At 51.1% G+C, this 24,756-nt stretch overlaps 1 protein-coding gene and 1 long non-coding RNA gene across 4 annotated transcripts in view; one reads left to right on the plus strand and one right to left on the minus strand.

The window, feature by feature from the left end:
* RUNX1 (RUNX family transcription factor 1) overlaps positions 1–22,673 on the minus strand; it is a 95,272-nt gene extending 72,599 nt beyond the window's left edge. For all 3 annotated transcript variants that reach the window (XR_009485528.1, XM_059840154.1, XM_059840153.1), the window contains exons 1-2: positions 20,775–22,673; positions 15,623–15,779 (exon numbers count right to left, since the gene is read on the minus strand). Coding sequence is in view for 2 of the 3 variants with exons in the window: in XM_059840154.1 (XP_059696137.1) it covers positions 15,623–15,779; positions 20,775–21,044 (427 nt within the window). In the remaining variant the exon portion in view is untranslated. The remainder of the gene's footprint in view (positions 1–15,622; positions 15,780–20,774) is intronic.
* On the plus strand, positions 16,993–19,179 carry LOC132324133 (uncharacterized). The gene is made up of 2 exons (XR_009485529.1): positions 16,993–17,268; positions 18,712–19,179. It is a non-coding gene; the product is annotated as an uncharacterized LOC132324133 (long non-coding RNA).
* Positions 22,674–24,756: the final 2,083 nt, after the last annotated feature.

The raw sequence follows: 24,756 nt of genomic DNA on the forward strand, positions 1-24,756 counted from the left end.
GGTTGGTGCCATCACTGCCTTTTACTTTTGGGCTTTGTTCTAATAAACCTTTGTGCCATTACATTTGGTTTGTTTTTTTTTTCTTTTTCTTTTTAAAAAATCATTACAGTAAATTATTAAAGAAAAAGAAGGGAAAAAAAAAAAAAGAAGGAAAGCAGCCAAGAGTGTCTGTGCTGACAAGGACAAAAGACATAGGTGGAAAACTATGAAATGTAAGGCCCAAATGCAACTCAAATGACATTACAGACATTTCTATTCTATTAAGGAGAGAATTCCAGGTTCTGGGAAGAAACAGGATGATTTTATTTCTGAGGTTTTTTTATCCATTTTCTGCCTTTTAGCCCCTTTGTACCAGTATTAAACCACACTCAATGATCCATTTCCCCCATTTTTTCTGGCTCCTCCCAGCATCTCCCTGGCTCTGTGCCAAACCAGGAGCTCTCCTGCACTGAAGCATCTCCAGGATGCCATCCACATAGTCCACAAATGTCACCTCCCAGACACTGGGGCCGATTTTTTGCTGGTTCTTATCTCTGAGCCCTCCAAATGGGATCAATAAGTTGAGAAGGGCTGAAATCACTTGACCCTTCATGAATTAACAGCTGCTCATCCTGGGAGTGAAAAGGTTTTTTTGCAGGTGTTCAAAGCCTGCATCAAGCAAAATTCTGTGCTCAGGTGGTGGCTTTTTTCTCCAGCCACCAGTGATGGTTTGGCACAGAATAAAAATTGGCCTCTGATCTGGTGCTGTCTCATCAGAAGAAAAAAAAACCAAAAAAACCAAAAAAAAACCAACAAAACTGCAGCTGGAGCAAGAGGCATCAAAAAAAAAAAAAAAAAAAAAAAAAAGAACATGATTTGTTTACCAGCAGCACCACAGAGGCCACTGGATTTAAATATGAAATAAAGCTGTTATTCACCTCAGCTCCAGAGGATTTGTAAATGTGTAAACTGTCACCACCACAGACCAACGGTCCAAACACCCAAATGAGGCTGGTGGCCCCAAAAAAAGCACCAGGGAGAATTGAGAGCTTTTTCCAGGGCCTGAAGGAGCTCCAAAACAGCTGGAGAGGGACTTGGGCCAAGGGATGGAGGGGCAGGAATGGTTTAGGATGGAGGAGGGCAGGGTTGGATGGGATTTTGGGAAGGAATTCCTCCCTGTGAGAGTGAAGCACTGAAAGTTGTGGCTGTCCCATCCCTGGCAGTGTCCCAGGCCAGCTTGGAGCACCCTGGGACAGTGGCAGATGTCCCTGCCCATGGCACTGGGTGACTCTGAAGGTCCTTCCCAACCCAAACCATTCCAAGATTTAAGAGAAGTGAAGCAGTCACAGGGGGAATTGAGCTGTTCATGTATTTTTATGATTTTTTTTCAGGTTGAAGCACGTGCCAAACTGGAAATTTAGGAAATACACCTCCTTCCCTCCTGCCAAAGCAGGATAAACCTGACCTTGGGAGCATGTCAGTGGCAGATGGGACAGTGGCAGATCTCCCTGCCCATGGCACTGGGTGACTCTGAAGGTCCTTCCCAACCCAAAGCATTCCAGGACTCCCAGAGCTGCCCATGGGAATCAGTCACAGGGGGAAATGGAGCAGTTTGTGGATTTTATGGGGTTTTTTTTCAGGTTGAAGCACGTGCCAAACTGGAAATTTGGGAACTACACCTCCTTCCCTCCTGCCAAAGCAGGATAAACCTGACCTTGGGAGCATTTTTCTCACTCCAGGAAGTTCTCTCTGTGTTTACACAGCAGCTCCTTCCCCAGATGAAATCTCCAGCACTCTAAATCAATAAATGTTTTGTTCTGGGTTTCTACAGGGCCAAAAGGGGTCCTGCTGCAAACTGGAACCCCCCAGGAATGCTGGATTTTTTTTTTCACAGTAAAGGTGGAAAAGCAGCTTGTTCCTGCAGGAACATGGCTGGTCCTGGCTTTTCCCTTTTCCTTTCCTCTCCAACTCCCAAATCCTGATTTTTTTAAACAATATTTTTGGGAAAGTAGCTCATGCCTGCATGAACATGGCTTTTCCATTTCCTTTCCTCCACAGCACCAAAATCCTGATTTTTTTATTGCAAGAGGGTTGGAAAAGCAGCTCATCCCTGCAGGGACACGGTTGGTTCTGGCTTTTCCCTTTTCCTTTCCTCTCCAACTCCCAAATCCTGATTTATTTTTTTTTTCCCACAATAAAGCTGGAAAAGCAGGGACATGGCTGGTGCTGGATTTCCCCCTTCCATTTCCTCCCAGCTCCCAAATCCTGATTTTTTTTCCCCCAGTATTTGTGAGAAAGCAGCTCAATCCTTCAAGGACACGGTTGGTCCTGGATTTTCACTTTTTCTTTCCTCCCCAGCTCCCAAATCCTGATTTTTTTCTCACAATAAAGCTGGAAAAGCAGGGACATGGCTGGTGCTGGATTTTCCCCTTCCATTTCCTCCCCAGCTCCCAAATCCTGATTTTTTTTCTCCCCAACATTTGTGGGAAAGCAGCTCATTCCTACAGGGACATGGCTGGTCCTGGCTTTTCCCCTTCCCTTTCCTCCCCAGCTCCCTGCAGCACCCCAGACATGCCCTTCACACTCTTTTCCTCCCTTTCTCCACATTTTTTTCCTGGCTAAAAATTCCAATTCTGACCTGGAAAGCAGCAGAGCTGCTGTGGCATTCCCAGAAGGTTTTGTCTTGGGGTGGAATCCTTTCAATTCTTTGGGTGAAATCAAAAGAGCAGTGCTCAGCCAAAAGGCACCAATCATTTTGGCACTTTTAACCTCAGGCAACGCAGGAATTACATTGAGCAACCCAAATTACATCCCTGAAATCAAGTAATAGAGACATTGCCAGGCTCAGCAGGCACCCAGACTGAGCCTGACTTTATCTGGGTGATAAGGGAAGTGCCTGTCGCTCTTGGGGAGACTTCCCCTGATCATTTGCTTCTTTCAGAAGTCAAAAATATCATCCTGAGCTGCAGACATGAAATATTGACCCAGGCAGATGTGGGAGCTGCTGCTGCTCTCAGTGTTATTTACCCTTTGTTTGTCATTTCCATTACTTGTTTGGTATTTTCCCATTGTTTGTTATCATTTTTAATTGCTTGTTCTATTTCTATTTCTTTATTTCCACGTTTTTCTGGCTGTTCAAATCAAGGTAAGCCAGGCTCTGAGATTTGCTGCTACCTGGGATTTCAATTCCTTGGAGGAGAGGTGAAAAGATTCCCAAAAAATGTTTGGGAGGAGTCTCAGGGAGATGCAGGCTCCATGGAAAGAGAAGAATCAGCATGGGCAGGAGGCTGGGGCTGCTCCCTGGGCTAGCAAGTGCCTGAATCAAGGGATGAAAAGATTCTGGGGGATCCTCAGAGGAGTTCTAAGTGGATCTCAGAATACCCAAAAAAGCACAAATATCTTGGGGAGCTCCCCTGGAGGAGTCTGGGGCTGCCCCCTGAAATCTCAGCTCCCTCAAGGAGCTGAGGGAGGTTCTAAAATCACTTTTCCCCTCTTTTCTTGTGCTGCAGTGGCACCAACATTCCCATCAGAGAAAGGATGGGCTGAGCACCCAGCGTGCCAAAAGGTGTCCGTGCCAATTTCAAACCACATTTCTGCCCCAGTGCTGCTGTTTGTCCCTCCCTGGAGCAGGCAGCACCTTCAGCATCTCACCTGGAGCCCTCAGAAGCTCCCCCTGGCACAAGAGGCTGGGAAACCTTGCAGGGCTGGCGTTGAGCTCACTACAAGCCACAGTTTTTCTGTCTGTGAGGTTTTTGGGGGGTGGGAAGAGATGTTTACACTCAAATTGGACAATTGGTGTGCAGCCAGTTTCACTTCTGTGCTGCTGAGGGGTTTCACTTCCCCGGGCTGTGGGCTGGGCTGGTGACACCATCCTCTGCTGGTCCCTGCCCTGCCAGCCTGGCACGCCTGGAAATGGGCAGCTGGTGGCACCTGATGGCACTTCTGTCCTCCAGCAGCTGGGATTTGATGGGAATTCCTTGGAGAAGTTGCAAAACAGGAGTTTTACAACTGGATTCCTGCTCTCCTGCTCTCCCTCTCCCAGGCTGCTGCTTCTGCCACCTTGGTGTGATCTCTCCTGTCAGTGTGCTCGAGCAGAGAGGCCACAAAAGCTCAATTTGTGCTCAGAGTATGAAAATGTGAGGCTGTTGAGTTGTGTGGGTAGGAAATGGTCGTGGCCATTGATCAGGAAGGAGCTGAAGAAGGAAAATACCTGAGAATCTGGGAGAGGTGGGAAATAAAAGAGGCCATAAAAAAGAGGAGGCCTCTGGAGGCAGGGTGTCCTGCAACAGAATCCCAGACTGGTTTGGGTGGGAGGAACCTTAAAAATCATCTCATCCCAGCCCTGCCATGGCAGGGACACCTCCCACTGTGCCAGGCTGCTCCCAGCCCCAGTGTCCAACCTGGCCTTGGGCACTGCCAGGGATCCAGGGATGGAATTCCATCCCAGCCCTGCCCACCCTGCCAGGGAACAATTCCTCATTCCCAAGATCCCACCCAGCCCTGCCCTCTGGCACTGGGAGCCATTCCCTGGGTGCTGTCCCTGCATCCCCTGGGAATTGTCTCTCTCCAGCTTTCCTGGGGCTCCTCCAGGCCCTGCAAGGCCACCCTGAGCTCAGCCCAAAGCTTCTCCTGTGCAGGTGAGCAATGCCAGCTGTGCCAGCCTTTCCTCCCAGCAGAGCTGCTCCAGCCCTCTGCCCATCCTGGAGCCTCCTCTGGGCTCTCTGCAGCAGCTCCAGCTCCTCCAGGGCTGGGCCAGGGCTGGGGCAGCTCTGCAGGTGGGAAATCACCTGAGGGGCACAGAGACACAAAAGCCACCCAAGGGTGACACCCAGGAGCTGACACAGCCACGAGTCACCTCTGGCAACCCCAAACACCAACCCCCAGGAATGGCCTGGGTGCTGGTGGCCAATTCCAGAGTGGGTTTCCAGCTCTGGGAGGAATTTGGCTGCCAGGAGCCTCGTTTGTGTCTCAGCACCCTGAGCTCCCACGGAAATCCTGGCTCTGGGGCTTTGTGGTGGCTCCTGGGGATGTGTCTGTGCACCAGTGACACCAACCTCTGAATGGGCTTTTTTATCCTCAAAAACAACCCCAGAGACCTGCTGGAGCTGAATTTTTGGGGTGGGATGCTGCCTGAGACTGCAAGCCTGCAGATCAAGTTTCCAAAATGGATTAAAGCATGAAATCCACGGAGCTGGGAGGGGGAAGGAAGGAAGAACATTGAGTGGAAAAGCCAAGCACCTCAAAGTGGAGCTGCTGCAGTAACCAGCATAAAATTCTGCTGAATTTGGGTGGGGACAATGATTACAGCCCAGCAGGAACGAAGGGTTTGGGGTGCCTGGCCCCTGCACAAGGGGCAGCACAAGATCTCTGCTGCAGCCCTTAGAAACAATCCTTGGTATTAAAATATCTGAAGGCTTGAATGAGAGATACTCAATTTCCACAAACAGCATGGTTGAACACACATTTGGAGAGAGTGGAGTTTCTGGAGTTATTTTTTCCTCTAAAAATGGCTCTCATGGAAATTTCTGATGCTTGTGTGCATGGGCTCCCCAAAACCTGAATTTTTGCTTCCAAGCTGTGAACTAAATATTAGGGAATTTTGGTTTTTTTTCCTCGAAATAATTTTTGTTTTAAATGAAGTGCTGACCTGGGGCAGATCTTGGGCTGCCTGTGGAGTGCTCAGAAATGAGCTGACCTCCACAAAGTGCATCCCACAAACTGTCCTGAGTGCTGTGTCACTGCTGAGGAGTCCAGGGAAAGGGAAAAACAGGAAGAGCAGGTGGAAAGGACAGTTCAGGATGAAATGGCTCCACTGCAAAGCTTCTCCCAACTTCTCACTGAAAATACCTTGGGATCCTTAAGCCTAATGATAGTCCTGAGCCCAGCTTTAATTTCAGACCATTCATCAGCTTTTTGAGGTAGAAATTATCCCCCAGACTTTATAGGGATGACAGAGACATGCAGAGGTTAAGGCCCAGGTTCATGAGCGGATTTATCCCTCTGAAGTGGGATTAAATCCCAAATGACACCTCTCAGCTCTCCCCTTCCCCCAGCCCAGGGGGATTTCTGGGGAAACCCCTGGAAAATACCCCCAAGGCCTCGAGGCCTCAGCCCAGGCTCTCAAAGGGGGCTGGCCATGACCTGCAGCCTCTGTCCCCTCCCCTCTTCTCCAAGGAATGGAGAGAGACAATTTCCAGGGGATGGAGGGACAGGACCCAGGGAATGGCTTCCAACTGAGAGCAGGAAGGCTTCTATTGGAAATTAGGAAGGAATTGTTCCCTGTGATGGCAACGAGGAGCTGGGATGGAATTCCCAGAGCAGCTGGGGCTGCCCCTGGATCCCTGGCAGTGCCCAAGGCCAGGCTGGGCACTGGGGCTGGAGCAGCCTGGGACAGTGCAGGGTGTCCCTGTCTGGAACAAGAGGACCCCTAAGGTCCCTCCCAGCCCAACCCATTCCATGATCCATGACAATATTCCCATTTTTCACCCTTACAGGACCCTGGCCATGTCATTAAGCACAGCCCTTCCCCCAGAGCAGGCTGACCAAGGTGTGATCCTTGGCTTTCCCTCCCTGCACTCCTCATTTCCAGCTGCACCTCAGCTGAAAGATGCCCTGAATTTCTCCTCTTTGTGTTGTCCAGCTGCAGCCCAAGCCCAGCTTTGCTGAGCTTCCTCATCCAGCCCAGCTTGTCAGGATTTCCTTGAGAGTCAGGTTTTGTTCATTGTTCTGCAGTGACAAGGTTCCCTCTCAAATCAGATTGCTCTGCCAAGCAAACCCAGGGATGCTGTGAGTGCTCTGTGCTCCCCTGCTGGGTTTTATTCCAAAGGTCTGACTGGAAATTCAGATTTCATTCCCGGTTTTCCATGGTTGCTCTTTGCTCTGCCAGCCTGGCAGTGCCCAGGGCCAGGTTGGACACTGGGGCTGGAGCACCTGGCACAGGGGAAGGTGTCCCTGCCATGGCAGGGGTGGCACTGGGTGATCCTTAAAATCCCTCCCAACCCAAACCAGTCTGGGATTCTCTGGCTGCTTTCCTGTTTAAACCTGTGATTTCTTCTCCCCTCAAAGCCCTTTTCTCATCCTGTGCCCAATCCTCACACCAGGCAAACCTCTGCCATGGCTGTTGTGGTTTTGGCACCTCCCATTGATGGCCTGGTGCATTGTCCTGTGAACTTGGAAAAATCCCTTGGAGACCTGGATTGTGCCTCAGTCCCTCTCCCTTTTGCAATGCCAGGACCCAGGGAATGGCTCCCAGTGCCAGAGGGCAGGGCTGGGTGGGATCTTGGGAAGAAACCCTTTCCTGGGAGGGTGGGGATGCCCAGAGCAGCTGGGGCTGCCTCTGGATCCCTGGCAGTGCCCAAGGCCAGGCTGGATGTGATTCTGAACAACCTGGGATAGGGAAAATTCTCCCTGCCCATGACAGTGGGGTTGGAATGAGGTGATCATTATGGTCCCTTCCTTCCCGTTCCCATTCCATGGCAGGAGCTGGGAACAAACCCTGGGCACGGCTGCAGGCAGAGGCTGCAGCTGCAGGGAGCAGGGAAGGTGTGGATTCTCTGGAAGAGCAGTAACACCCTGTCTGAGCAGGAAAGGCAAAGAACCCTCCCACCACCATCAGGGCTGCTCCTGCAGTGAGGAGTTCACAGAATCACAGAGTCACAGAATTTCTAGAATTCCCAGAATTCCCAGAATTCCCAGACCCCTGGGTTGGAAGAGACCTCCAAGCCCATGGAGTCCAGCCCAGCCCCAACAGCCCAACTGAGCCCTGGCACCCAGTGCCACCTCCAGGCTTTGTCAAACACACCCAGGGATGGGGACTCCACCACCTCCCTGGGCAGCCAGGCCAGAACTTTCTCCCCCTTGCTGGAAAAACCTTTTCCCTGCTCTCCAACCTGTATTCCCTTGGGGCAGCTCCAGGCTGTGTGCTCTGGTTGTGTCAGTGCTGCTGGAGACAGAGCCCAGCCCCAGGTGAGCACAGGCACCTTTCAGGAGCTGTGACAGTGATGAGGGCACCCCTGAATTGCACCTGAAGCAGATCAATCCCAACCTGAGCATTCCCCAGGAGCTCTCTGAGCCCAGCAGCTGCCCTGGGGCTGTTTCCTCAGAGCTGATTTTACTTGGAGCAAGGAGTCTCTGTGCTGTCATCCCACTAATGCAGCTCCCATCGATCCCAGAGCTCGGAAGAGCCCCGGGGTCACTCGATGGATATCTGGGAGGGGGATAACGCTGCCATTACCAACCTGGAAGCTGCCAACTTCCAGCCCTGTGGCCTTGGAGGTGAGCAGGGCTTTGTGCACTAAGTCCAGCCTGTGGAAAATTTGTGGCTCTGCCAGAGCTTTTCCTTCAGTTCCTCCCTAAATTTCAGGGAACTGATGTGGACACACAGCTCCAAGCACCGCCCCGCTGGAGAGCTCTGATGGCACTGAGCCCTCCAGGCAGCTCCTTCCCTCTCCAGAACCTCCTTCCCACACACCTTCAGTGGGAAAAGGCAACAGGAATTTAGGAATTTAGGAATTTAGGATCCTCCCTTTTATCCTTTCCTGAGACCCAGACATGCCCTGGTGCTAAAGGTTTGCACAGAATTCCCACCCTGTGCCCAGAGGCTGCAGCTCTCCAAGGGGACTCCCAGAAATATCATCCAGAGATGAATGGAATAATGATTTGGAGAGGCTGGGGAAACTCTGTGGACAAAATATGGTGGCAAAAACATTGGGGGAGCAGGATGGGGGCAAAAAAGATGGAGATACATAGCGTTAAGATAATAAAAAAAAATTTAAAGTCTATTTTTATTTTTTTTCCTGCTCCTAAAGGGTTTTTGGAAGGGAACAGAGACTGATTCAGCCAGATGAGGGTTTATGCACATGACTGTGCTGGAAAAGACTCTCCTGACAGCGATTGAGAGCCACTGATTTGCAGCATCCTCACTCCTGCTCAAGTTCTCTGGCCAGCCCTAAGCCTGATTTATCTCCCAGCAGGATTTTATTTTGGTGACAAAATATCTGCTCTAATTGGACTTGGGATAAGGGGACACACACAGCCACAAAAATCAGTGTATTTTGACCAGAACTCCAGGAGTTCTGAAGGGTGGCACCAAAAAACCCCCAGCAAAATAAAATACCAATTTGAAAACAAACATAAAACCAACAAGAGACAAGCTGCAGGGCAAACAGATCTGTCGAAACTATGTAACCTTTTCATCTAGAGAGGTACTTTGTTTTCCCTAAACAACATTCTGGGAAGCCCTTTTATCAGGGCAAAAAAAAAAAAAAATTTGGGAAAACGCTCCGAGCGTGGCGTCTGCCTCGTCCTCACCGCTGCAAAAATGTGCGAGTGGAGCTGAGCAGAACCAAAAAATAGATTTATTGTTATTGGACTGAGGGCAGTGGTTCAGCACTTGGCATGGCCCCTGTTTACAGCAGGAATGCTCCCAGAGACAGGAAGTTCTCCGAGCCCTCTGCCGTTGTTTTTCTCCTGTTGACGCGCTCGGAGCGGGAGTTTGTTCGCCCCGATGAAATTTTTAGTAACGAGGCAGAGAGGGGTTTTTGGGAGCTGGCAGAGCCATTGGAGGCATGCTCAGCCTCGTCCCATGGGGTGGTTTTTGGGAGTCCAAGCCCTGTGAGGAGCAGCATCATCCATGGGTTCATTTCCAGTCGTGGATTCCCAGGTCTGGCTGCTCGGAGCGAGGGAGCTCCTTGGGCACTGGGAAAAGCTTCTCCTCTCCTTTCCTTCTGGCACTGAGGTTTCCATCCCTTTGGAGGGCTGAGTTTGCTGCTCAGCCTCATCCTAGAAAATGTTTTTTGGGAGTCCAACCCCTGTGAGAAGCAGCATCATCCATGGGGTAAATTCCTCAATCAGGAATTCCTGAATCCAGCTGCTCAGAGCAAGCCCAAGGCACTCTGGACGCTGGGAAAGGCAGTGTCCAAGGAACCCTGAGCAATGGGAAAAGCTTCTCCCCTCCTTTCCTCCTGGCACTGAGGTTTCCAGCCCTTTGGAGGGCTGAGTTTGCTGCTCAGCCTCATCCCAGAAAATGTTTTTTGGGAGTCCAACCCCTGTGAGAAGCAGCATCATCCATGGGGTAAATTCCTCAATCAGGAATTCCTGAATCCAGCTGCTCAGAGCAAGCCCAAGGCACTCTGGACACTGGGAAAGGATTTTCCTCTCTTCTCCTGCCACCATATCCCTGCTGAGTTTTTTATCCCCTTAGAGGGCTGGGTTTGCTGCTCAGCCTCATCCTTCAGGATGGTTTTTGGGAGTCCAACCCCTGTGAGGAGCAGCATCATCCATAGGGTTAATTCCACAATTGGAAATTCATACCCCCAGCTGCTTGGAGCAGTGTCCAAGGAACCCTGAGCAATGGGAAAAGCTTCTCCCCTCCTTTCCTCCTGGCACTGAGGTTTCCAGCCCTTTGGAGGGCTGAGTTTGCTGCTCAGCCTCATCCCTCAGGATGGTTTTTGGGAGTCCAACTCCCATACAGAGCAGCATCATCCATGGAGTTAATTCCTCAATCAGGAATTCCTGAATCCGGCTGCTCGGAGCAAGCCCAAGGCACTCTGGACACTGGGAAAGGATTTTCCTCTCTTCTCCTGCCACCACATCCCTGCTGAAATTTTTATCCCCTTAGAGGGCTGAGTTTGCTGCTCAGCCTCATCCCTCAGGATGGTTTTTGAGAGTCCAACTCCCATACAGAGGAGCATCATCCATGGGGTTAATTCCACAATCAGGGATTCCTAAATCCAGCTGCTCGGAGTGAGAGTGCCCAAGGAACCCTGGGCACTGGGAGAGGCTTTTCCTCTCCCTTCTCCTGCCATCACATCCCTGCCAAGGGCCAGCCTGGATAGTTTTTGGGAGTCCAGCCCTTGTGAGGAGCAGCACCATCCATGGGGTTAATTCCACAGCTGGAGATGTGCACAACCCAAGCTGCTCAGAGCAAGCCCAGGGCAGCTCGGGCACTGGGAAAGGCTTTTCCTCTCCTTCCCTCCTTCCATTACTTCCCTGCCAAGGTTTCCATCCCCTTGCAGGGCTGGGTTTGCTGCTCAGCCTCACTGGGATTGCACGGAAATCTTGGCTCAAATTAATGATGCAACCAAGCCACCCTAAATCGCTTCAAAAGAAATGGATCACTCCTGGCCTCTGGTTTTCAGGGGGAAATTCACCATTCAGAACAGAATGGAGGGAGAAGAGTCCTTGGAGAAGAGTCATGGAAGCACAAAGAGCCTCTAACACACGCCCAGGGCACTGCCCCTTCCTTTCACTGAGTCACGAAATCATGGAATGGTTTGGGATTGGAAGGAATAATAAAGATCACCCAGTTCCCTGGGCAGTGACACCTTCCACTGTCCCAGGCTGCTCCAACCTGGCCTTGGGCACTGCCAGGGATCCAGGGGCAGCCCCACCTGCTCTGGGAATTCCATCCCAGCCCCTCCCCACCCTCTCGGGGAAGAATTTCTTCCCAATATCCAAAGAAAATTCCAATTCCCATTCCCTTCCACTGGATGTAGCATCCTTCAAATGCCACATCCTTATCAAGCCAAACTCCAAATAAATATTTGATTTTAAACTCTATCAATTGCCCCTTTTTTTCCTGTTGATTGCTGATGGATTTCTCCTATTTTCATCCCATCTGGCAAATTCTGCTTGTTGTGACTCCAGGGTCTGATCCCACGTCCCCTGAAGCATTCCAAAGGCTTGGATCAGAACCTGGACGCCTGCTTAATGCTGGTTTTACGACCCTGCTGAAGGGCAGCATCCTCTGTTTTGCACATACTTTTATAATTTTGATTGCATTTCAGTCAAAAAAATAAAATCCATTTCAACCAAGTGCTCAAATAACACAGCCTGCACAGAAGGAGCAAAATTCTGGCTTGGGAAGACCAATAAAAATAATTGGATTTGGAATCCTGGCCAGTAATTTTTGGAGTTTGAGTATTTTTGAGATTTTTGTCTTAGAGTGAATTTTTTTTTCCCTGGGAATGATATCCAGAGGGAAGAGGCTTGAGGGCAGAAATTGTGCTTGGTAAAATTTCTCGTGTTCTACAAAGCTACACCTGCTTTGGCTCTGTGGAAGTTGAAAAATACCACAAAATTTACTCCAGTTCCTCTAATCCTGGGGAAATATCCGCATGGATTTAATTTTCCATCCTTTCCAAGGTGCAGTTTTTAAAACTCTCCTGGAGCTGCAACTCTCAGGTTTAGATTGAGATCTCCTGCAGCAAGCCAAGACACTTCTCCATTAGCTACTCTTAGGATAACCCATTAATAATCATTTTCATCTGGAAAACATGTTTATTTGTTGGGATTTTTGGAATCTTACATCCTCCAAAGAAGATAGGAACCGGGATTAATGATTCCATGAGGAAAATATGTCGTGTTCCCCAAGCCACAGAGCTTTCCCTCTCCAAAATAACTATTTATTTTTTATTTTAGCCAATGAACCTCTACAATGTCAGGCTTTTTGCATCAGATCCATTTCATCAGAGTGACCTAAACCGGTTCTTTATCCACAAAAAAAACAGGGATACGTCGCAGCAGGAGCAGTTGGAAGCTTGGAATTTTCGCGAACGGAGGGCGAAAAATTAAGAATAATTTTGTTTTAAGCAGGTAATCAGGCCAAGGGGGGAGGCTGAGATTGGCTGGAGATTTAAAAGGAAATTTTTCTTCCCGAAATGACTCCCAGCCAGACGGGCAGGTTTGCCCAGCAGCATTCTCCAACTGGGCTGAGGAATCGGAGCCTTGGATCCCGGCCAAATCCAATGGAAATCTCTCTGGTTGAGGAAGAAAAAGCCAAATTGCTTTTCTACCACATCTCCAGGTTTTGGGTGACCTGTGACAGTCTCACTCCTATTTTGGGTGTGAAGAAAATCAAATGTTTTGGGATTTTAGCTCTAAGCAAGGCTGAGCAGCACGGGGCAAACTCCGGGTGTTGGGCACGGAACGAGGCTGAAACTTTGGCTGATATTTGGTGCCAAATATTGATGAGGGGAAATCAGCCCCCAGATCAGGGGGATTCACTGTGACCCTCCCAAAACCAGGAGGAAAACATGGGAAATAATCTTTGATGCAGTCTGTCTTGCTGCATTCCACGGAAGAAATTGAAATTATTTATGAAGCGTGTCAAGAATAGGAATTTCCTCCTCGGAAAGGAAGGAGCTGTGCCTGCTGAGGAGATTTTAATGGGGATTCTGATGATCACCACTCGAAACCATTCCTGATTCTCCATCCGGGATTTAAAGCAAGGATTTTAAATCCCCCGAGGGACGCAAGGAGCCTCCACCGTGGCCTGAACCGAGGTGAACTCTCAGTCCCTGCTCGCACAACGCCCCTGGCACCGCATTATCACCGGTGGCACGGAGCTGATCCCAGCTCAAATATTCCACGGCAAACAAAGTCGGGGTTCATTTTCCTGCAGCCAAGTATCAAAGGCAGCAGTGCCCTTTGAAGCAGCCACCTTCTGCTGCAGGCTTTGTGCAAATGCCGCAGAACAGCAGCTCCCAAATCCCGCACAAAGGCAAACAATCCCCGCCTTTGGAAAACAATCCCCTGGCGGAGGAGTAAACAAAAGCATCCATTAGTCACCGCCCCAAAGATGGGCAGGTGAGGATGTTGAACCTGGGAGCCTGACTAAGAGCACGCAGCGTTCCCAAATCCCTCCACTTAAAGGATCCTCAGCACCTGGCTCTGGATAGCACACCTGGAAAGCCAGGGTTGGTGTGTGAGCGGCAAAAGGAGCAGGGAAAGGGCTCCCTATCCCCAAGAAACAGGGCCTGTTGTATCCCAGCTGCTGGATTTTGACCTTGAGGCTCCCCCAGTTGCCTGTTATGATTTCCAGCCTCATTACCATGGCCAGGAACTGAACTACAGGTTTGTTTTTATGAGCTTCTCCAGCACTCTGCCAGCTATTCATTTGAATCTTCTAAACAGTCAGCTCTGAATCATAATGCAAATTCCATTTACTGAAAAGGTGGTACCTTTAATATTCCAAATGACCACGTTTAATGACTGATACTTTTAGACATTACAGCATCTCTCATGTTTTCAGTAAATGGATATAATTTGCTCTGCATTACCCTATTATTATTCCTCACTGGCATTACAAGGCGACGTTCTCAGCTGCGGGTGTTTTCCATTTGAAGACGGCCCAAACAACACAATTTGAGAGGCAGCTGCCTCTGTACCCTCAGCTGAAAACGCTGCAGGACCCAGAGGAAAACTGGATGGGGATTTTATTCCTAAAATGTGTTTAGTGCTCCGTCAGGGCCGCGCTTCTGCGGCGTTGTGGCGCTGTTTGTGTTGGAAGGGTGTCCACGGGTGCTTTTCACTTCAAAGGAGAGGAAAGGCTGTTGTGTATAATCAGGAGAACTTCCTCGCTCTCCAGCCTGACACATCTCCCGTTTGGAATAGAAGCCAGAAGTGGGTCAGCTTTGGGACTCTCCTGAAAATCAGGAATCCCTGTGTGGAACCAGGACATGGCTCGGGTGTCGCATGGGAACAGAGGGAGGGGAAAGTGGTGAGGAAGGGGCAGCAATCCCTGATCCTGAGGGAGACCAGAGCACAAATTGCTCCAAAATGAGACCTCCTGAAGTTCAGGAGGTGCTGCTCTGTCACTAAATTGTCCTGGAATAACGCTGCAATACCACAACGCCCCATTCCAATTTTGAAGACAAATTAAACAGAAGGAAAAGACAAAATAAAACACCATCTGAACTCACACTGGAAATGTGATGGATTTTCATCCCTGACCTTAAAAAAAAAAGAAAAAGGCTGCTCCTTCTCCTGAGCTTTTTCTGAGCTCCAACTTGCTGGATTCTCTTTGGGGGTTTGACCCAACCTCCCTGAAGCCCCCTCACCATTCTATTAGTTCATTTTAAATGCTTCTCTTGGAATGCATGGGATTTAGGATTAAGGAGTGAAGTTTTAAAGGGTATTCTGCAGATTATTTTGGGATGAAGTTTTGTGCACCTGCCCACTCACAGGCAACGCGTCAGGTGCTGTTTGCAGCTTCCTAATATTTTTATATAGTGTACTCTAAGTCGGCTTCAACTCTTATTTGTTATTTATGCTCCAGAAGCCTTTTTATTTCTGCTGGTTATGGCAGAGATAAATCAGATTTTGAACCCCTCCGCCCTGCCTGGTCTCTCCATATTGCAGGAGATATCAAGGGCCGTGACTGTTGAATTTTGAAAGGAAAAAAGGTCAGAGAAAGAGCCTTCAGCAGGCCAGGAACCTGCAAAATTTTTACATCTAAGTGGGAATTATTTGTATTTTTAGCCTGACTCACTCTGTTGCAAAAATCAGTTTTTGTGGAGAGTGCTGGGGAGCCCGGAGACGACCACAAGCTGAAAATTCTCATTTTAAATTGAAAATCTGCCACTTAACCCTAACCACGGGTAACACTGTGCTGCCTAAATAAGCAAGGGTGGCTTCCAGAGTCAAAATGTCACTCTCTGGGTGGGTTTTGATCTTTTGTTTCCCAACGGGATTTCACTGCTTAAAAATCGGCGCGACACGGAAAACCGAGCGGAAACGCAGAAACCCATCCCGCGCCTTTGGAACCGAAGGAACTGTGCTGGATTTTCCAGCATTCCCTGGTGGATAACAACTCCCAGCTCCTGTCCAGGAGCTGCAGCTGGAGCTGGAGCCCCCCCCGTACCTCTGCCGCTCCTGCCCACGAAGCGCAGGTCGTTGAAGCGCGCCACCTGGTTCTTCATGGCGGCCGTGGCGTTGCGCAGCTCCGCCGAGTAATTCTCATCATTCCCGGCCATCACCGTCACCAGGGTCCCGTCGGGGACGTCCCCCAGGGCCACCACCTGCGCCAGCAAGAGCAGAACCCTCAGTTTCCTTGAAAGGTTGAAGCAGGGGGAAGAAGCCGCGGTGAAAAGCTGGGTGGGCCAAGCGGGCGTTGGGAATCATTCCAGATCTGCTGGGATGGGAATTCTCTCCTTCCCACCAAGTGTTATGGTTGTTCTCTAATCAAAGATTTTCAATTTGATTACAGAATTTGAGCTCTGAAAGGATAAATTCCACAGCTGCCCGCTGCTAAATGGCAGCGTGGTGGTTGGTTTGTTGATGCACTTAAGTGTTTTCCAACCGGGATAAAAAATTCTTCTCCCCTGGAAAAGAATTTCCAGGGGAACTCCAGGAAATTTCCTGGAGAAGCAAAGTTCCTAAGATAGTGAGTTTTTAAAATATCATTATATTACCATAACTTTTATTCTTTAAATGCATCTTTTTTTTTTTACTCCTCATTGTGGATTTCTCCCATTTTAAACCCAATTTTTCCCAATGGTTGCACAGAAATCCTTCCTTGATGCACCTCTGAAACACCCAGCAGGATGTGAAATGAAAAACTGCTCTGAGATGAAAAACACAGAAAATGAGCTTTCCATAATCTCTGTAATTGTCAATAAATAAGTTCGAGCAGCAGCGCTCGATGGTTTGATTTATATCAGGAGCTCTTAACAGAGCTGCCCAAGCAGAAATCCAGAGCAAGGCCGTGGAAAATCAGGCCTCAATCAAATGTTTAATCCCAATTTACTGCACAATTCCTTTCTTTCCTTCAGGAGCATAAAGCAAATAATTTTCAGGCCTCACCCTCGAGTGGATGGATGGAAATCATGACCTGAACTAAGGACTTTCCTCTTTCCCCAAAATATTTTTGCTCCTTGGTGCCAGAATCCATCAAACCTTTAGGAACACAGGATTCAACGGGATTTTGATGAGAAATATAAAGATTTCTGAACTTTAAGATTCTGATTTTTTTTTAAACTGTTCACGATGGTTTAATGATAAAAAATTTAATTTTTCTTGTATCTCTTTGAATTCCCCAAACAAATTCAACCTGCTGGAACTCCATGGACATCTGGGATCTCTCTCTGTGTCTTCTGCCAAAAATCAGAGCTTGAATTATTTTGTCTGATTTTCCTTAGAGCCCATTGTTGTTTCCCCAATTCCACAGCACTACCACCACAAAAACACCCCCAAACCCCCCAAAAAAGCAAACCCAGAGATAAAAATCCAGCTCATTTTTAATTCCTCTTTTGCCTCTGGAAGAGGAACCAGCCCTGCATTGCATCCTCTGAGTTGCAGCTCGAGATTTTCCTTCCTCTTAACATTTTCTGACTTCAGTCCAGGCAGTTACAACTGGCTGAAGTTTGTCACAACCTGATTTTATTTCTCTTTTCTGATCTGTTTGCTCTTTAAAAACAAGATCAGCAGCTCCTTTACTCGATCCAGCCCTGATTTTGATTCCTCAGCCACAGCCACCTCCCAAGAGATGAGAGAATTCCCCATTTTCAGGTATTTCCCAGCTTTTCTTTCCACAGGAGCCTGAGCTTTTCACTTCTGTCCTCTCCCTTTGCTCACCCCTAACCCTGATTTTCACTTCCACATGCAAAGCTAAAATCTCTGGGTCAAAATTCCCTCTTTACATCTTGATTTCAACTTCCTCTTTCCCCGTTCCTCCCCGGCCCTGATTTTTGGGTTTTTGTTCTGCTCTCTGTGCTGTAATTTGGTTTTTTGGGCCTGCACTCAGCTCGGCTTTTCAGATTCCCCTGATTTTGGCAGAAATGGGGCCCTGCTGGAAATGCTGAAGCTTGGAAATCCTCACAAAATCAGCAACTCTGCAGCCAGTTCTTAAAAAATCCTACAAAACCTTGATGCATCTACATCTCATAGACAAAAAACAGGGAAAAGGGAAAATCTGGGCATTCCCCTGCCAGGGAAATATTGAATTTAAGGGAATTTATGCCCGGATTTTAAGCTTTCACAAAGTTTTTCATGGGTCCAGGGCCAGTTGTCTCTGACAGAAATATTTTAAAGCTTTCAAATCCCAACCTCGGTGACAAGAAACGGGAAGAAAAATCTTAAAAACGAGTCAAAAACTGACCCAGCCCAGAAAAGAAACTGGACTTGAAAGTCCCAGACAATAGAAACAGAAATACAAATATTTACATTTGAAAAAAGACTAAACAGATAAGCTGGGACTTGTTACTGGAGTTATCAAGGACTTGCTTGTACTTCTTACCTCTAAAATTTGTATTTCCCGAGGAGCAAGAAGAATGTCAGGCTTGCAGTGCTGTGGGGTATCTAAATTTATTTCTCCTGCATCAATTAATCCAAATTGGCCTCTTAAATGAAGATTTGGATCCTTAGCAGCATTTGGACAATGAATTTATATGGCACCTCATTGGTTGTTGTGAATTATTTTTTAAGTTTCTCGGAATCGTTCTTAAATTTAGGAAAAACCAATGAAAATTGATCACTTGGATTTGAAATAATATCCCAATCCTGCAGATTTTTTAGTGGATTTTTCTAAACGTGAGGAGAAAACCTCTCTGCCTGCCTCTTTTTCTTCCTACAATGAATAAAAATAACAAATACTCGATGAAACCCAGCACATTTTGTCTGATGCAAACTAAAATATTGTCAGCAGAGGAATGATCTGAAGTGTATTTTTTTTTTTCCACTGGGCCAAACGATCTGAAAAATCCTGATATTTTTAAAAATGCCTTTGCAAATAGTTAATGTTTAGTAGAAAACCACAGAGACGTGGCAAATCCTTTCAGGATTTATTTCTCAGCCGTGCACAGAGAGAGAATTTGGGGGGGGAAATGAAGAACACGGGAGCAGCAGGTGCCTGCTGCCCACCCTTCCAGGCTCTCCTAATGAACCTTCTCCTAATTTTCGGGTGGGCTTGATAATTATTTTTTCTGTTCTGTTTTTTCTGCTGGTTATTTCCAGGTGGAATTATCCCAGTTTTCCAACCTCCTGGAGAAGCTGAGTTTGGAGCGGGGTGAAGGCTGGGGACAGAGGAGGGAAAGCGGCTGCGGGCATCTCTGAAACCCCCTGGAATTTTTTTCCAGGGGGAATTTCCACATCATCGAGGCATTCCCAGGGATGGGATGGGGATCGGGCAGGAGAGGGAAGAGCCAGCTCTCCTTTCCTGGATGTCACCCGGACTGGGATCCCCCAGGAAAAATCGGGATTTCTCTCATCTCCCTTCCCGGCGGGGCGGAGCGCTTTTCACTCCCGGATTTTTCCAGCAGGAAAAAACTTCCCGGCTAATTAAGAGCCCGATGCGTGGGGAAGAGTGTAATAATTAATCTAAATGTGGGAATTTAGGAAGTGACCCCGTGATCGGTTCCTCCCTTTGCCCTGCTCTTATCTGCAGAGAACGAGAGCAGACACAATAAAACTTTTCCCTCCTCAGCTTGAATTCCCGAAGCTGAGCTGATTCCCTTCTCCCTCGTTTCTCCTCTCCCCAAAACACAGGAAAAGCTCCAGTCTGGTGGCCTTCAACACACACACAAAAAAAAAAAAAAAAGTTATGCCCAAGCAGCCGGGGTTTAGTGACCGCAAAAAAAAGCTCAGGCTTGGCAAATCCCGATCCTAAATCAACCCCCGGGGCTCCCAGGAGCTGCGTGTCCGTGCGGCTCCCGGCTCGGTAAAAGGATAAGGAGAAGAATTCCCTTTTCCACCCCTAGCCCAGGAGCCAATTTTCAGAGAAAATAGCGAGTTCAGGGAGTCAGCCACAGTCCTGGGTCAAAAAAACAGCGTGAGCGAGGGGAGGAGGAATTGACTCCAAGGGAGGAGGATTTTACTCCAAGGGAAAAGGATTTTACTCCAAGGAAGGAGGAATTGACTCCAAGGGAGGAGGAATTGACTCCAAGGAAGGAGGATTTTACTCCAAGGAAGGAGGATTTTACTCCAAGGAAGGAGGAATTGACTCCAAGGAAGGAGGATTTTCCTGGGAGCCGGGTAACGGGAAGGGAGGAAAGCGCCACAAGCATCCCCCGCCCGGCTCGGACAGGCGGGAGCCGGGATGTTCTCTCCCATTCCCTCTCCCCTTCTTTTCCCGGATTTTTTTCCCTTCTTCTCCCGGGTTTAACAAGGGACTCCGCAAACGCGGGGAGAATTCCCAGCGGGCTGCCCGGGTTAGGCCGCGACTTTTGCTGTTGTTAAACCGGGCCAGCAAAAGAGGAAATGTGGGGTTTGGGATTGTCGCTGGGCTGATTTGTGGTGTTTTTTCTCTCGGTTGTTTTGTGGTGTTTTGTCCCTCCGAGAGTCCCTGGCGGGGGAAAGTCCCGAGCGGGGCCGGGGCTGCGGGCGGGTGTCCCTCGTGGGTGGCAGTGGGACAGAGGGACAGAAGGACAGAGGGACCTGCCACCACCCTGGGCGACTTCTGGGGGATCCCGGGGCTGCTCCAGCTCTGGGTCGCTCGTGTTCAGCTGCGGCATCTGCTCCCCAGCTCAGCCAAACTCCGCGGGGCCGGCTTTTGGAAATCAAATTATTTATTTCTGTTTCCTCCCCCGAGCAGAGCCGCCTGTCACTGCCAGAGCTCTGAGTGGGGAGAAGAGGGAGGCAGCGGCTGCAGGGAGCTTTTCCCGGCCCTTGGCATTCTCTGGCTGCCCCCGCTCCTGCCGCGAGAGCGGCCGGGAAGGACGGAAAGGATGGAGGGAAGGAGGGAGAGAAAGGATGGAAGGAAGGAGGGTAGGGAGGGAAGGAAAAAGGGAAAGGAAAGGAAAGGAAAGGAAAGGAAAGGAAAGGAAAGGAAAGGAAAGGAAAGGAAAGGAAAGGAAAGGAAAGGAAAGGAAAGGAAAGGAAAGGAAAGGAAAGGAAAGGAAAGGAAAGGAAAGGAAAGGAAAGGAAAGGAAAGGAAAGGAAAGGAAAAAGGATGGAAGAAAGAGGGAAAGGATGGAAGGAGGGAAGGGCAGAGCGAGCCGGGAGCAGATCCGAGCCCCCATCCCCGCATCCTTTCCCCGCTTTTTCCCCCCCATCCCCACCCACCCCTGCCCGGGACCTACCTTGAAGGCGATGGGCAGCGTCTTGTTGCAGCGCCAGTGCGTGGGCAGCACGGAGCAGAGGAAGTTGGGGCTGTCGGTGCGCACCAGCTCCCCGGGGTGATCCGCCAGGACCTCCACCATGCTGCGGTCGGCGCTGCGCAGCTTCCCCGGCAAAGCCCCGCTGTGCTCGGCGCCGGGCAGCGCCAGCGGCTCGCTCATCTTCCCCGGGCTCAGCGTGGTGGAGGGCGGCGTGAAGCGGCGGCTGGTGCTGGTATCTACGGGGATACGCATCACAACAAGCCTTTAGAGCCACACAACACCTCCACTGAGTTCCTACAAAGCGGCCACGCGAGCGCAACTCCTCAGCGAGCCGCTCTCTGGGGACCAACATAAACGGGCGCGGGCTGAGCCCCCGCTCCGAGGAGAAGTTGGTGCTGCGCCAGTCCCCCGAGTTAATTATTTTTTTGCTGATAGCCTGAACTCTCGGCTTCCCGGCCCGGCGGAACAGATCCCGTTAATCCGATAAACGCGAGGGTCGTGCGGCTTTACCGCGGCCGGGACGCGGAAAGGGAGCGGGGCCAAAGCTCATCCCAAAGTGGCCGGAAAAAGTAAAAACAGGGAGGCGAGCAAGCACTGAGGCGGTCGGAAACACGCGCAGAGCCTGCGCTGCCCAGGTCCTTCCAGGTGATTTCTCTCCGGTCCCAAGAGAAACCAAAAGGCGCCGGCGTCTTCTGGAGGCAAAAATCGCTCTTGGAGGGAAATTCGGGGCTGTTCCTCGGAGGAGGCGGATCGAGAGCTCGGCTTGCTGAGCAAAGGTCAGCTGGCTACAACTGGATAGAAATTCACGGCCACACACTCACGCACACGCACATCTACCGGACTTCATCAAATATTTACAATAGAATCTGTAGAGAATTTAAACACAACAGGAATCCATTAATGTTCTCCGCCAGCTTTCTTTTTCCTTTTCTTTTCTTTTTTTTTTTTTTAAAGCAGCCTTGAAAATGAGCTTCAGTAGTTTGCTTGTCGTTGCTCTAAGAGCGCTCGTGTCATGACCTTTCAATCATTCTTGCGCAAAAAGGAAAAAAAAAAAAAAAGAAAAAAAAAGAAAAGAAAAGCTCAGTGCATGGCATTCAAGCTTCAAGCCTCAATCTTTGGTATAACGCCTTTCATTAATTTAAAGAAAAGTCACAGCCGATCGCAAGCGCCGGAGCTGAGAGGTCCAACAGCTGCAAACTCGGGGTTGGGGATGTTGGTTAAATTGTGGGTTCTCTCTGTGGTTTTGTGTGTGCAACAGCGCTCTCTCTCTCCCACTCACGTCCTCCTCAGCAGTCAAACCAACAGTCTGCAACAACTTCGGCGCTCGTTGCCAATTCTCTTTTTTTTTTTTTCTCAGTATCTCAGGCAGTCTTCCTCTAATTCGGCCACAGGAACCGGCTGCTTAACAATATTTGAACCGCAGCAGGTGGAAAGCTGCTTTGGCAAACACGGCTTTTCTCCCCCTCGTCCTGCGGGATGGAGCCCGCCGCGCACACAGAAACCCAAAACCACCGGCGACAGCAGAAAAATAAAAATTAAAAAAGCGGAAAAAAAGAGAAAAAAAACCACCCCTCCCCACTCAGCGAAATCTCTACTTTTGAACGGGTGAAATCTTTCCTTCCGCGAAACGAGGCGGCGGCGGGAGGGGGTGACCCCACAACGGCGGCAGAGGCGGAAAGCGGCGGGCGCGATCAAACCCCGGAGTTGCCGGCCGGCTTTAGAGAGCAGCTCCAGCCTCCGCTCCACGGCCGGCAGCTTCCCGTGGGCACGGAGAATTCCTGCCGGGATGGGATGGGATGGGATGGGATGCGCGGGGCCGCGGGGCGAGCGCGCCCGGCCGGCGGCCGCCGGGCTGGCTGGAGGTGGCCGGGAGCGAGTCGGGGCGGCGGAGGCGTGCGGAGGAATGTCATTCCCCCGGTGCTTTGCATACGGGGAGGGCACCGGCCAATCACGGCCCTACCGGGGCGCGGCCGCGGGCCGGGGGCTCCCGGAATCGGCGCGGGCCGAGCGCCGGCTCGGCGGGGACACCGCGACCGCGCCTCGTCCCACGGGGCTCCGCGGCCGCCCGGCCAGCGGCACCCCCGGCTCCTGCGACCCCCGGCCGTGCCCGCCTGCCCGCCGAGACTCCCGCTCGCCCGCGGCTCACCCAGCCAGCCCCCGGTGCCCGCACGGTGCCCGCAGAGCCGCAGACACCGCCCCGCCACATGCCCGCCGCCGGCCCCGCTCCTCCCCGGGTGGCCCCCGCTCCTCCCCGGGCGAGCTGACGGCGCTCTTTGCTCCGGGGGGACACCTGGGGGGGTCCCGGACACGGCCACCGCCGGTTTGGTGTCCCCGCCGCACTCTTGGCCCCGAGGGGCGCCCGGCGCCGCTCGGTTTGTTGGGGCGGTGGCGGCGCTCCCAGCCAGGGCCATCCCTGCCAGCCTTCCTCCTCCTCCTCCTCCTCCTCCTCCTCTGCACAGCCCAGCGCGGGGACAGCACCGCCGGGGACAGCTCGGGCACAGCCACACGGCCACCAGCGGGTCGGGTCGCCAGCCGCCGGTCGCTGTGAGCCCGCGGAGCCGGTAGCGAGGATGCTGGGGGGAGGCGGGGCTGCCGGGTCGGCCTGGGGCTTTTTGGTTTTGGTGGCTTTCTTTAATTTTTTAAAAAAATTATTATTATTTTTTTAAATTCTGGTTGCCGATTCCGCGAGCGTCACCCAGACCGGGAACGGGGCGATCCCGACCCGTCCCCTGCCACTGCCGGAACCCAGACCGGGAACGGGGCGATCCCGACCCGTCCCCGCCGCGCTCTCGGCGCTGTCTTTGCGCTTCCCTCCGCCAACTCTCCCACCCCTCGCCCGCCGCATCCCCGCCCCTCCCCGCGGCCACCCGCGGGCCGCCGCCCCCTCCTCCAGCCTCGGCAGCTCAGAGATGGATGGATGGATGGATGGATGGATGGATGGATGGATGGATGGATGGATGGATGGATGGATGGATGGATGGATGGATGGATGGATGGAGAGATGGATGAAGGGATGGATGAAGGGATGGATGAAGGGATGGAGGGATGAAGGGATGAAGGGATGGATGGATGGAGGTGGTCCGGGGACCCCTCGGGGCCGCTCCCGTCGGAGCCGCGCCTGGGGCGGCGGGGGCGCGCTGGGTGCAGTTCCCGCCGTGACCGCTGGAGGGAGCGCGCGGCCCGCCGGCCGAGCGGCACCGGCGGGGGGCGCGGGCAGACCCCGGGATTTGGGATTTGGGGTCGGGATTTGGGATTTGGGGTCGGGATTTGGGTTTGGGATCGGAATTTGGAATTTGGGATCGGGATTTGGGTTTGGGAGCGGCCGCTGCGGCCTAGGGAGCTGCGCCCACCACGGCCCCTCCTGTTCGCACAGCAACTGAGACCTCCCGCATCCCCGGGACAGCGCTCCGGGATTTGGGATTTGGGATTTGGGGTTGGGATTTGGGGCGAGCGGCCACCGCAGCCTCGGGAGCTGCTCCTATCCCGGTCCCTCCTGTCCCCACAGCATCCGAGACCCCCGCAGCCCCACGGGAGCAGGGGATGCTCGGCTGCGCCGGGAGCCGCTTTGGGGACGGATTTTGCCTTTGATGCTGCGGGGTTTAACGCAATTAATTAAAAATAAATTAATTAACCCGGCGGGGAGAGCTCGGCGCCCGCTGCGGGGACAGGGATGCGCCGGGGTCCCGAATTCCCGGCAGGAGCGGAGCTTTTCCCATATCCCCCGGCTCCGGTGTCGCTGTCCCGCTGTCCCTGTCCCGCTGTCCCTTGGTGGGGCACCCAGGGATGCCCATCCTGGCACTGCCCAGGGGCGTTCCCGCATCCTGTGCCCCCCAAAAAGCGCCCGCCCGCCGCACTTGCAACAGGTCCCTGCTTTTAAGCAGTCGAATTTGGTGCTTGAACTATTTCCCGCCGAGTTCCTAAATTTTTCGAAGTTTTAAAAATTTTTCTTTATTTTAATTTTTTT

The sequence above is a fragment of the Haemorhous mexicanus genome, chromosome 2 (genome assembly GCF_027477595.1).
Source record: "Haemorhous mexicanus isolate bHaeMex1 chromosome 2, bHaeMex1.pri, whole genome shotgun sequence".
NCBI lineage: Eukaryota > Metazoa > Chordata > Aves > Passeriformes > Fringillidae > Haemorhous > Haemorhous mexicanus.